The sequence below is a fragment of the Actinia tenebrosa genome, unplaced genomic scaffold, assembly GCF_029948245.1.
Source record: "Actinia tenebrosa isolate PJP-AT-01 unplaced genomic scaffold, QUT_ActTen_1.0 PGA_scaffold0__85_contigs__length_37466705, whole genome shotgun sequence".
NCBI classification, from domain to species: domain Eukaryota; kingdom Metazoa; phylum Cnidaria; class Anthozoa; order Actiniaria; family Actiniidae; genus Actinia; species Actinia tenebrosa.
Genome location: NW_028292569.1, coordinates 1,621,475 through 1,635,393, shown reverse-complemented (window position 1 = coordinate 1,635,393; position 13,919 = coordinate 1,621,475). Strand labels below are relative to the sequence as shown.

The following is a 13,919-nucleotide window of genomic DNA, read 5'->3' as shown; positions in this document are numbered from 1 at the left end:
GCTGTAATATCATAAAATTCCAGTGCCGAAGCTGATCTTAGGAATAAAATATCCAGTATATTTCAGCATTAATTTCAACACTTTATTAATATAATAATCTTCAATAGGAGAGTACAATTTTGTATCATATTATAAATATAAAAGAACGATAAAAATACTCTATTCACCAAGACCCACAACATACATCCGGGGTCTCGGGTATTCCGTGAATATCATCATTATGACGTAATTTGTATCTTTGACGTCACTTCATTCGAGTGACTTCGGTCAACAAAGGTGTCCTTAATATATCAATTTGAACAGAAAAATATAATATCAATTCATATTTGATATATTGCAACATTTGAAAGGCTAAATTTTTTTAACCCCATATTTTTGATTTTCATTTTGGTAAGCTTATATTAAAAGTAAGAAAGAGAAATAAAAGCAAAAAAGAAAGATGAGAGAGAGAGAGAGAGAGAGAGAGAGAAAACATAAGGAAGTAACGAAGTAAACAACGAAGGAAGACGGAAAGAAGGAAGAGGAGCAACTAACAAGAACAAAGCTGCGCACATCTCTATGCTCCTCAAAAACCACTAGCATGTAAAGCTATTCAAAACCCAACAAAACCGCAAAATATGGCTCTATATATTACCAAGACCGCGTAACCACCTCGTTTTAATTCCTTGAGCCTGCGTTTCTTTCTGGTCAGCGCCAACGTTATTCGCTGATGACCACAATAAACGCAGGCTCTAGAAACGTTAATGTTCGCTTAAAATTGCGCGTGCAATTAAATCTAGTTCTGGACTTGTAAATTTCTCAACACTGAACTGTCATTTGTTAGCGTCGCCCAGAAACAGGGACCAAGAGGCTCTCGTCCGACATGAATAAGGAGACTAGATAAATACCCCATGCGGATAGTATAATATAGCTAGAATTTAACAGTCCCAGGAGGCAGGCTACTGTTACATAGACGATAATACCGTAGATCTCCAACGAATCGATGGATGTTCTGGGTAAATGACGGTAGGTCCTGTGAAATGGAGAGAGAGACACGAATGATAAGTTATTTCAGATTTTACGATTTTAAACACTTATCAGTAACAGAGCCTTACAGCATGTGGGGAAATCATACGCGATAAAAGGCACAGTGACGGTATAGAATAGGGCTTTTAAGTTGTGACATATTTCCGGGTCCAAATGCTCACAAAAACGCTAAAATAAATCGGAAAATGCTCTCCTTGATTTAACTTCATGTCACGAAGAAAAAATAAGAAAAATCTTTATAGAACTGCTTTTCGTTTTTGACCCGGAATTCTTTTTTCCATACGATTGACGTCACACCTAAACCCTCGATAGAGGACCTTTGCTGAGCCAATCCGAGTGCGTGCGTGGTTTTTGCTTGTAGATATGACGCCAAGGAAGCGCCGGACAAGACACGGCACTCTTGTACCGTATGTACTACCCTAGTACCTACCTTATCAAGTTTAAAATGACTGCTCAGTTCTGATTTTTGGTTTTCCGTCAATCCTTCAGATCCTTTGAGAAATTCTGTTAAAAACGACGAATAAAACTTGTCGAAATCCACCGACGCCATATTGTAAATAGTAATAGTTATCTCTTCTTGCAACAAGTCATGTGACCGGTAAACCAACGCTTGGAATAAAACGTTAATGAACTGGAGAAGCATATGATCGCGGAAAATATCCTGTAAACAGAAAAAGTATATATATTGTTTTGCAGATTAGTAGTAGAAATATTTAATGCAACACAAAATTATTTGGAATGGTTAACTCGCGCCGTTAAGGTTACCGTGCAGTATTTATGACATCTGTAGAGCCAATCACAGCACGCGATGCTACTGCTTATCTAATGAGAATGCTGGGCCGGGTTGTTCAAAGCTGAATTAGCGCTAATCCAGGATTAACTCTATAGGTCTTATTAAGAGTTAACCCGGGATTAGCACTAATCGGGCTTTGAACAACTGGTCCCTGGTTTTATCATTGTCACGTTCAAGGTACACCACGACATCTGTCACGCAAATTACAACACCCGAGATGACCGGTCATCAATCAGAGTGCTCACAGATCTTTCCTGAGTTTGATAAGCACGATGCATTGTGGTCTAGCTTGGGTACGAATGACGCCATATTGATAGAAAGGCATGATGACCAAGATAGAGAACGGCAGGGTGTTTCTACCGATGCTAGACCACAATGCACCATGTTCGCTATCTCAGTAAAGGTCTATTAAAATAGATACCATTCATTACTGTCTTCTTACCTTCTGATAAAGTTTACATTTTGAATTTAAATTTTCGAGTATTTCCAGGTTTTGTTTGAAGATTGCGATATCCGGCTGAAGAAACGACTGTCCAAAAGCCTATAGAAGAACGTTTTGAAAACAAAAATCTTATCTTATATTAAAAACAACAGCAGCAAAACCAAATGACAACACATGAAGTACCCACCTGTAACATCGAAATAAACTGTGGTTGGTTTTCAACATTCTCGTGTCCAGACATTTGAGCGAGTAAAGAGGAACGAAAGAAATACCGCCAGTTATGAAGAAGTAACTGATGCAACAATTCGAAGAACTCGGTCTTGATGTCAGGCGATGACGAACTCTGAAGAAAATATGATACCAACTATGATACTTATTAACTATATATAAAAGTTTATATATGTTTACTCTCCCCCCCCCCCCCCCCCCCCCCCCCCCCAAAAAAAGATAATAATAATAATAAAAAAAAGAAAAGAAAAATGAACGGGCCCACGATAGTGTCTAGCATGCGGTTGTCGTCAAAAGACCCCTTCCCTTCTCCTTTTTTACCCTCTTTCTTTACTTTACCCCTCAATCATCAAACAACTTCCCATTACTGACGTTTAAGAGAAGGCCTGGTAACGAAACTTTACCGCAGAGAATTTTGGAGATGGAATTCTGTTTTGAGACCCTAACAATTCACCTCCACAATTCAACGCGAAGCGAGTTCGTCACCAGTTTTTCTCTGACTTTACCTCGGCCAGTATTGGATAGAGCTGCTCCATGCACAGGGATATAATGCCAGGTAAAAAAGCTTTAAACGAAGCGGCGGGAGCCTGGATTAATAACTGTAAGATCTTCAGGAATTTCTCAACAACCTTGGACCCAGTACTACTCTCATGTAAGATGGTTTCGCTCAGCTGTTCCCGGGTGAATATGGACATGAGGTGATGCACGATTTGCTCCGTCATGTTGGATCCAATCTGGATTTTTAGGCTCTCAAACAGTGCAAGAAGAAAGCTTAAAATGGCATCGATTGCATCTGAAATTGAAAATGAAATCGAATGGAAATTTATTTAGCTTTTACCTCACATAAAATCATAGTGAACAATAAAAAAAAACAAATTACAAGCAGATTAGAGGTAAGGGACACCGTCACAGATTCCCCTAATTACGACGGTCCCTTGAATAAAATGACATTAAAAATTGAATATTAACAACAGGAAAGCGCTTTAACTAATGAGTGTCCCTTGCTACATTTGAAGCACAGTCTTCCATGTTCTGCAGTCATCGATGTTGAAATGAATCTTGAAACAACATTTTAAATAGATAACAAGCTTTCTATTGCAATGGCACCTATGATGGCACATCCAGGATGTTTTCAAGGGGGTGGCTGTTACCATGACAGCCAGTCTATTGACTCTTCTTTCTTGACTTTGCATTACTTTGTATTCTTATTTTAAAACCCTGATGGGGGTACCCGATGGATTTGCCCTTGAGGGGAAAGGGATTGAAGTGTTTAAGAATAGCCAAAAGGGATAAAAGGAAAGAATAGTCTAAAAGGAATAGATACAATATATAATACCTGGTTGATGAGCATATACAGGAAATACCGTCAGAGTCATTTGGATATCCTCTTGTATTGACTGACACAAAATAACCTTGGTTTTCGTCACTTGAACATCAGATACAGACAGTACAATATCATGAAGAATGTGTAGGGTAAACTGTAGGGTGCTCTTGGCATTATCTTGCAGTTGCTTGTTGTCAGAGAACCTTGGTATTTCTATGAGCTCTTTATAGTGACGACACAGCCCTTTGATTAGATTCTTGTGGTTCTGAGACCTCATTTCCCATTCCTGTAAAGAAACAAATAGTCCTCTGATTGGGCTTCCTGTGCTATGGTAAGGTATTGGGAAGACTGATACTGAGTGGTATAGAAATACTTTAGCAAACCCACTCTTGTGATAAAAAATGGGTAAGAAATACAACAACAACAGTATTCAAAACAAATGAAGAAAAAATGAAAGTAGAAAACACAATTCTTGGTGTGCAACTAGATGTCCAAAATCGCTTGAGATATAAATAACAATGAAACAGCCACAAGTGAATGAGGAATTCTCAGAACCCATTTGATATCATCAACCTACATGACTGCTATGTGTACCATCGATTCCCAAGAATAGCAACTAACCTGTTCATTATCGGACATCAAGGGCCACGGAAGAACCAAAGCATTGGATAAAGACCTATAAACCAAAGTCTGTACCTGAAAGTACATAACAAATTGTATTAAATGTAGGAATTCTGGTGTCTCAGGTTGGATGGGGTGGGCTTTTTTCTTTTCTTTCACTTTTTTTCTCAATTGCATTTTTATTACTTTTTATACTCATTTTTATCCCTTTCTCTTTTCTTTTCTTGTATTTGTTTACCTATCTCACTGTTCAATCTCTTTGTCTTTTCTTCCCTTTCCTTTCCATTCCATTAAAAAACACACATTTTGTTTGAGTCCTTACCTCAAGGGGAAGGCCAGCTAGACCTCCAGTGCTCACAGTGTGAAAGAGCGTCTGTATCTTGTCTAGTGAAGTCAAGAACGATGGTCTTACAGTAGAGGTGAGGGAGTTCAGAAGATGGCAGGCTGGTAGCATGACACGATGGGATACCTGTGGCATAACAACTCTTTTATTAGTGGCTTTAATTACCACCATGTTGGTTAAATTTAACAACTTCAGACTCAGAAATTTTCTTTTCTTCATTTTTTGCATTCATTTCATTAAAATTAACATTATAACACTTTCCCATTTCAGTCCACATGTCATTCCCTTTGTTTAGCAGTTGTGCAATAGATGAACACATGGTCTCAAATGGGAAATCACTACACCCAAGCTAAATTATAAATCTATAATTAGTTATGTTTATACAGGATATGAAATACACTCTAACTAGACTTAACAAATTATATGTTTCCTTGAAGATATTCGACTTACATCTTTATCCAGAAGAGGTATCAAAGCATCTACTGCAGATGATACAAGTGTTGCAAATTTGTTCTGGTGTTGTTGTTGTCTGTGGCTTTCAATGTAGAACTGTGACAACCAGTGGCAGTAGGCCTGTAAGGATGCTAGACTCTGAGCATGGCTAAAAGGAAACGAACTTTGTTAATACTCTAGCAGGTAAAGATACACCATCATCATCACTGTCATCACCATCATCATGATCCTCAAAAACAGCATCATCATCATGCCATCATCACCATCTAACATGTACACCATCATCATCAATGTCATCACCATCATCATCACTGTCATCACCATCACCATCATCGACAACACCAACATCATCACCATCATCACCTCTAACATGTACACCATCATCATCACCATCATCACCATCTAATATGTACACCATCATCATCATCATCATCACCATCTAACATGTACACCATCATCATCATCACCATCATCACCATCTAACATGTACACCATCATCATGATCCTCAACAACACCATCATCATCATGCCATCACAACCATGTACACCATCATCATCACTGTCATCACCAAGACCATCTTATGCCATCATCCTCACTGTCATCACCATCATTAATCCCCTACCACTATCATAATCATGATCATCACTGTCATTATCATCTTCCCAATCCTACAACAGAGCCCTAATCGCTATCATCATCCATCATCATCCATCATCACCATCATCATCGTCATCATCATCATCTGCATCATCCTGTTCAAATCTTTACTCACACTTCAATCAAATCTTGATTCAGTACTGACTGCATAGACACATGACAGCAATATATCTTGGATTGAGTACTAAACAAAGCAATACGACAGAGCCTGTGACATAAAAAAAACATCATTAGAATGTAGGTATTCTCATCTCCAATGAAAAAATGCTAACACTAAAGTCGGTCAGTTGGGCAATCACTCCACTTATGGGTAATTAAGCTAATCCCCATTTCTTTGCAATCCACCCATCAGGCTGTCCATATCCAAGCCAATCCATCCATTCATCATTTGGTCAGTCAGTCAAACAATATACTGTATGTCTTTCCATCCTTCTATCATCAGTCTGGTCATGTGCCTGTCTATCAATCAGTACGTCCAGAAAGCAAAGTGTAACTTTTAACTTACCTCTCTACAATAGCTTCTCCATCACTAAATCTATTTGAAAAATTCACTTCTCCTATAAAGTGGTCAACTAGTCTCCCTAAAGCTCTCTCCAGTGTGGAAAGATCCCTGAGCGTCCAGTGTAACTGACGAAATTCACTCTCACTGCTAATGTTCAGATGTACACCTGTTATAAAAAAGAAAGATTCACTTCAGTGAATGAAAATGGGAATCAAGAGTGGTGTAGCAGTAGCACGCTTAACTCTTACCACTGGGGCCTCAGGTTCAATTCCTGGACTCACCATCTCATGAGAGTAGAGTACGGTTAGGCCTCTACCTTGAATAAAGGTTTTTCTCAGGGTTTTCCTTCCTCCTCAAAACCTAACAAGCTAAATTCCAATTTGATCTGTGAGTTAGCAACACAAGTCATGACAGACTATATCAACGTATAGGCTAATGTATCTTAGGGTATTGATAAAATTCCAAAGTGTTTCTTTAGGAAAAAATTACAACTGTTTTGATAATAGACCTATCCCAAATTCACTTGGATGACCACGAAACAATGGTTTCAAGTCGAGGTTGAACTTGATGAATAAAAGAATCAAGTTCAGTCTCCACTTCAAACCATTGTCTCGTGGTCATCCAAGCGAATTCAGGAAAGCTCTATTATTATTCCTACTGCAGTGAGTATAATAATTTTTAATTTTTAGGAATTATCTTACCTTGAGGTGTTTTTGTTATGTGTGGTTCAAGGCTATGGTAAACTTTTGAATATTCATTGAACAATGGGAACTAAAATAAAAAATACAGATTAATGATACAATGAAAATTAGAAATGGAGGAATAGCATGGATTTATTGGAGTTGATTGACAAAATGGGACATGGATTGATAAATAGAATGGGATTTGATTAGATTTGATCAGAAAGAATGAAGTGATACAGTATATGGGGCAGGATGGGTGGATTCAAGATAAATGAATTGACAATGTACACCAGAATATAAATGAATGAATGGGATAAAAGATGGATAGGTCAGTGAATGGATTAATGGAAGGGGATGGAATTGAAAATTATAATTTGAATAGAAAAAAATAGAAGAAATGGCACAGGATGGTGTGGATTAAATGGTTGGATGAATGATCAAAGTTAAAAGTACAACAGATTGACACTATTCATTATTATGTACGTTCTAAACAAATTCAATGCACAAGTTTTGATTCAAAATTTCGAGCAAAGTAATTAGGCTTTGATGTGTAACTCACCAATAAAGAAAAGGCCTCTGACGGCAGCAGTTCTGCTATTTTTGAAATTATTTCCAACAGATTTCTTTGGTATGCTTGCCATTCTGTCTCAGACTAAAGAAAAACAATATATTTTAATTTTACTGTACAAAAATAAAGGAGCATATTCTAAAAGAATTACGGTCCATTCACTACCTTGCACTTTCGCTACTGCACACTCGCTACTAAAAGAAGTCGAATCGTTACCTCAAAGTAGCACAATCACTACTTTATCTCAAGATGCCTGTAAACCTCCTATATAACATTTTTGATCCTTTATTATCAGTAATTTTAAGTTATTTTTTTATTATTTGAATGTTTCTTTAAAGAAAGAGATTTCAAAGCGTATTTGGCGTAATGGACAGTTGGGGGAGGTTAGTGGGCTAACTTACTTACTGTACTGCTCATTATACCATTATGGGAGCTAAGAATGGAAATATAAGAAACTAGTATGCAAAAGGGAAAAAGTGGCAGGCTATACCCCCTCTCCCCAGCCCCTCCCCTCTGCAGTCCCTGCTCTAACCCCTTAGGGCTTATTGATATAATATTTCCTTACGTTGTCGTCCACAACTTGATCATCTAGTTCTTCAAGAAATGTTGGGTTATGATGAAACTGGATCTTCTTGATGAGCTCATTCAGGAGGAGCATGAGAACCTCTTTGTATCTAGAAGAAAAAACAAAAACATGAATGACAGCCCTTGGCGTAGCCAGGGGGCCAAGGTGACCCCCCATCTTTATGCTGTAGAAACTTAAACATCTATGATGTTCCGAAAATTAGTTCCCCACCCCCCACCCTCCACTCCCCAAAGGAAAAATTTTGGCTACACCCTTGAATAGCTTAGCAACAAAATTATTTGATAGATAAATGTTCAGTACAATGTTTGCTGCAGCATGTTATGTTTCAGCATTCTGATTGGATCGACAGTGAGACATGATATTCCGAGTAGTTCAACATATAATTTTATGAGCCAGGGTAAAACAAACAGTTGAACACTTCTAAACTCATGGCCATCAAAATCAGTAAAATCTATGCATGTAGTACAGGTTATTGTAATACGTATGTACAGGAAATAATTTTACAGCTGTTCGGCCCTTGGCCTTGGAGGATTTGATTACTTCCACTAATCATCCCTTGGCCTTGGGACATTTACAGTAATCACTGATATCCCTCATAGCCATGGTGTTACTTAATATACAGGTAATTAAAGTCTATACCTTGATACAGTAGCCTCTGCTTCTGCTAATTTGTCACTACGAGCATTTGATACCTTAGATGTCAAGTAATCCAAGAATACAGCCCAAATATCAAGACAAGAGAACAGTCCTTCATTGTCAGGCTGCGAGATTCAAAGAACAATAATACATAAGTATTCATTAATAGATCATTTTAGCTTCAGTATGATCTTTTCCCAATTCAGACCATGTGGCATTCCCTTGAGTATTATTATCTTGAAGCACAGAAGAGAACCAGTAAACAGGCCTATTGATAGGTCCAAGACCAAAGTATGGCTCAAGGTAGTCAATAGCAGTGCACGACACTAAGTGTCTTGTTCTCTTACTAGCCACTGGTTGTTGGTTCTCTGCTGTACTTTTATATAATTTTCTCTTGATTATCTGGTTTTTCCTGTTCCATAGAAATCAAAATTTCTAGATTTCTAATAGAATAGTGAAATGACTGCCATGCCATATGAGTGTTACTGGTATTTCTAGTGCTGCTTGCCAAATTTCATTGGGTCAAGAACATTTGAAGTTTCATAAAACAGGCTGAGGTCATTATTTTGTCAGGGTTTTGTACATGCCAAAAACTTATAATTTTATATTCTCAGTAAGTGAACATTCTTATTATTATGCTAATTACTCACCTGTTTAAAGGTGTATTTGAACAGTAGTGTGAGCAATTCAAGAACTGGAAAGTGAGAACTGTTTTCAAATCTCCTGAGGTGAATGCTCACAAACATACAAAGAAATTCAGTGAACTTGCTTATGTAGCTAAAGAGGAGAATCAAGAAGTATGTGAACGTCAATACAGTATAACAGGTAGGTGAGTGAGTTCATGAGTCATTCAGGTAAGTTGGTCAGTCGGTTGGTGGATCAGTGGGTGGATCAGTGGGTGGATCAGTGGGTGGATCAGTCTGTCAGTCGGTCAGTCGGTCAGTCGGTCAGTCGGTCAGTCGGTCAGTCGGTCAGTCGGTCAGTCAGTAAGTCAACTTGTCAGGACTGTAGGTTAGGTCGGTCAGTTCAAAATCAGTTAATCAAGTATATACAGTATTACAGTCATATAATCTGTGTTATCAAATACCATTTACCTCTCATCCAATTCAGACAGATCACTGTCAATAGATTGAACTCCACCCTCTTTAGTTATTCTTTGTAATAGTTGAAACGTCTGCTGGAACAGCTTGAGAAGGAATTCCTCAAACTCTGCAGGAACACAGTTCTTGGAGAGCAGTTCATTAATGCAAGTCATTGCAAGTACACCTGCAAAAAGATAATGAAATATTAATAATTTTGAGGGATTAATTTAACTTAAGAGAGGAACTAGCATTTCTGTATACCTACCAAGTTGAGGATTTCCTACAATACTGCCATTAGAGCCAGACAAAGCACAACAACCAAACTCTGCGAAATAAAACACTGTACCCAGCAACTGTGGCGTGATGGTGCTCGACAAAGGTATCCAGCTAAACAAGTGACTCAAACACTTCAGTGCAAGGCTACTGATCTCTTCTGACTCGGGATCCAGTGCCGGTAAAGATTGCAGCAACTTTGGAGACTGGTTGAGTAGCCTACCTATATGTAAAAGAATTCCCATTGAAATGTGTTCAGTAGCTTGTCAGTTCAAAATAAAATACACCTCTTTGGCTTGGGTATAATGCCTACCCATGTCATACAACATGTCATTCCCTAGAGTATCATTTCTTTGTTTAAGAGAAGACATGTTAATATGGATACGACTCAAACAAAAACCCATATTCACAAGAGAGTGACACGTGGTCTGAAATGGAAAAACATTACGCCCAAACTAAAGAGGGGCATATCATCTTAATAAGCAACAATTACTATTAAAACATGGTGTATTGAGAATGTAGGAATTACCGTAGGTTACTTACCTGTAATAATTGGGCTGGCGCTGCGACCAGTGGATATACCATGGGTAGGTGATGGTGGGGGTGTCACAGTCGTTGTCACTCGTCTGTGTTTCTCTAAAATCCTCTCCAAGAGTTGCCCAATAAGTGTTAGTACCCCAGGCACTTGATTGAGCAAAAGTCTATGTAGTTCATTTCGGCGTGCAATACTGAGGTCTTCTCGGGGTGAGGCCATTTCTTCTGACGTTGTATGTAGCATAATAAGGCCAAGGGTGGTGGTTGAAGGTTGTTGGATAAGCTGGAAAACAAATTGATTATTACTGTAGTTAATGATCTCTGAATTCTGAATATCTGGGACAAACTGTATAATTATGAATTCATAAGATTATTCATATACTAGATTCAAGCAACAGAAATTGATTCGCAAGCAGGGGCAGGTTCAGTAGTGCATTGACACCTCTGTAATGTTGTAATTATTACTCTTATTTACGCTTTTAATTTTGAAGCAAAAGAAACATATTCAATGTATAAAATCACTTTATACATTTCTTCATTTGGGATGTCACCCTCTAACAAATTCCTGGATCTGCCCTGGTGCAAAATTCATTCAGTTGATTGATAGATCGTTTAGAATATTTAGAATTTTAGTAACTTGAGCTTTAAAAATGCTATAATAAAATTATGTAATATACCTCTATGATGTTGGTGAAAAAATTATAATGGAAGTGTGGCCAGTCAATTCTCCCAACATCCACTATAACTTTGACAAGTTTATTCCTCACAAATGAGGGCAGTGCTTTGTGGTGCGTCAATAAATATTGGTTAAGGAAATTCCGTATTTCAGTCTTGTCTGATGATTGTATTCCCAGCCACTGCTTGTTGATCAGATTCTGAGTATAAAATAAGTCATCAGGTGATCAATACACTTTTAACGGCATGGTATATATTATATATTGTACACATACAGTAATCAAATTGTGCTTTACGATGAAATGCATTATGGCATCATTCACTACGACAGTCTTACTATATACAAATTTAAATAAGATTAAGGAAATTTGCAAAACATTTTGATAGTGGTAGCCAAATGGGTTGATGCCCTCATGGGAACGCTCTATTTTATATGATCAAGGTATATAATAATGGGAGGTTCTAATTACCAACTGAGATAACTGGGTGGCAGTTATAAAAAAAGTAGACACTGAAAGTGATTTCAGAAAATGCCTGACATTCTTTATAGAGAGTAATTATATAGCTTCACCAATATGCAGTAAGTTCAAATCGCTATCACACCATACACCACACATTAGCATAGTTACCTCAAAGACAGATATTGCATACATGAGTACATAGTGATTACTACTATGACCCATGAAATATACACAGTGGTGCCATGCTCCAGACTGCTGACCAAAATTATGAAGCACTTGTTCTAACATAGAAAAAGACACAGGAAACCCAACATGAATAAAACACTCATAATATATCAATAAATCCAGTTTCCAAATCTCTGTGCTCAGGGTAAGGCAAATTTTACATAAAACATTCAAGTTCTAGTGAATGTCTGTGGAATTTCAAAGTGTTTGTATTGCTGAAGTTGTGCATTCTTTACTTTACCAATGGTATAAATTGTGAATCTTTTGACACTACAATAAGACTAACTTTGAGCAAATAGGTCTGTTATCAAGAAACTCAGCTGTATTTTACAATTATTTGAAAAAATATAATCTTGTACACGTAAAAGTGCAGGCCGCATCTGACTGGGTTAAAACTGCAGTTATGGTGTCATTTGATAAAGGATTGTTCAATAAACTTATAGGATTGACAACCAACCTATTTCTCTTTTCCTTTGATTGCCAGTTGTCCCACTGAAGAATTCATTCATTAGTGCTTCAAGAGAGTGAAGTGATGCACTATCTGAAGCCTAAAAGATAAGTATACAATGCTGTGAAATATTCTTCGATTGCATGTTACATCATCGCGGCCATGTTGGTGCCATTTAACAAAAGATTTCTCATTACCATCCATTGTTAACTACACCACAATGGCCGCCAGTGTTTTTGTCTTTTGATTCTCTAGGGAATGCTTGCGACCCATCAATAGACACATTACAAGGGCGGATCTGGGCAAGGTCTCAGCTCCAGAAATTTGTTTCAATATGCATGGTAAATGTTCTTTTGTTTCCAAAAAGTAATCAGATTGCAGCACGTACTGCAAATAATGGCCAGCCGTGACACAGATTTAAAGACCAATGGAATGTGACCTCATCGACAATCTACAAAAGTAGATGCTTTTTTCATTTCCTCTCCCCCCCTCCTTTCCCCAGTTGTACTTTATCTAACAGAATCTAGGACATATAAACAATAAAAAACTGTTCTTTATATCGTATCGTATGGTAAAGTTTTTCTTCCAAGTAAGAAATATGATCGTCTTTATACACAAAAGGCTTCCTTTGTTCACAGAAATTATCAATAGATGACATTAACCTGAATAGTGGTCGGAAATAGAGCTCAATACCCCTTACTTAGAGATTCAAATTATAGGAATCTATACAATTATAGCTTAAATGTAACTAAATAGTTCAGTTTTTTGGGTGACTTTTGCAAAAGATGTAGAAAGATTTTGAACTACTACATTTGGGGAGCGACGGGTTATGAATATTTTTTGGAGTTAAGGCAGCTCAAATAGACGTAAGAATTTGTCTTCTACGTTAAGAACAACTTACCATTTTATGGACTTCTTGGTTTCTAGTTTCCTTTGAAATTTTTTTCTCAAATTTTCGTCACGACAGCATTTCCAGGTCAACGAACAAAACCTTTCTTGTCTTCCTCAACACGAAAAAAATGAAAGTTTTGCCGAAAGGAAAATGTTTCAAAGAAAACTACTTCAGCTCTACAGTAGGTTTTTCTATAGAGCTGTGCTGTGTGTTAGAATTGTTTAAGAAATGTGAGTAAAACTAGAGAAATTGGAGTGAATTTTCTCATCTTTTATGAGCCTTTTCCTTACTGTACGTCGCCATATTGACAGACCTACATTAGAACCAGGCTCTCATGCACTAGACCGCTGCCCCGTGTCCCACCCAAGAATAACCTTTAGGGAGGGGAGGGTGGGTGTATCATTCAAATACTTTGAGAGAGAGTTTGTGAGGAAGTTAAGGTGACATATGGATAATATTTTACTGA

The 13,919-nt window shown here is 37.6% G+C and overlaps 1 protein-coding gene across 1 annotated transcript; it reads right to left on the bottom strand.

Annotated features, from left to right (window-relative positions):
* Positions 1-60: 60 nt before the first annotated feature.
* LOC116305969 (exportin-6) lies at positions 61-13,761 on the bottom strand. The gene is made up of 23 exons (XM_031715982.2): positions 13,463-13,761; positions 12,571-12,661; positions 12,057-12,169; positions 11,430-11,627; positions 10,762-11,035; positions 10,211-10,441; positions 9,958-10,129; positions 9,514-9,640; positions 8,867-8,988; positions 8,207-8,315; positions 7,633-7,725; positions 7,092-7,161; positions 6,394-6,556; positions 6,004-6,096; positions 5,228-5,378; positions 4,757-4,903; positions 4,435-4,509; positions 3,826-4,099; positions 2,996-3,282; positions 2,449-2,604; positions 2,262-2,360; positions 1,457-1,687; positions 61-1,012 (listed from the first exon to the last, which is right to left on the bottom strand). The coding sequence occupies exons 1-23, from the start codon at positions 13,463-13,465 to the stop codon at positions 911-913; spliced, it is 3,381 nt and encodes a 1,126-aa protein (XP_031571842.2). The 5' UTR covers positions 13,466-13,761; the 3' UTR covers positions 61-910.
* Between the last annotated feature and the right edge of the window lie 158 nt (positions 13,762-13,919).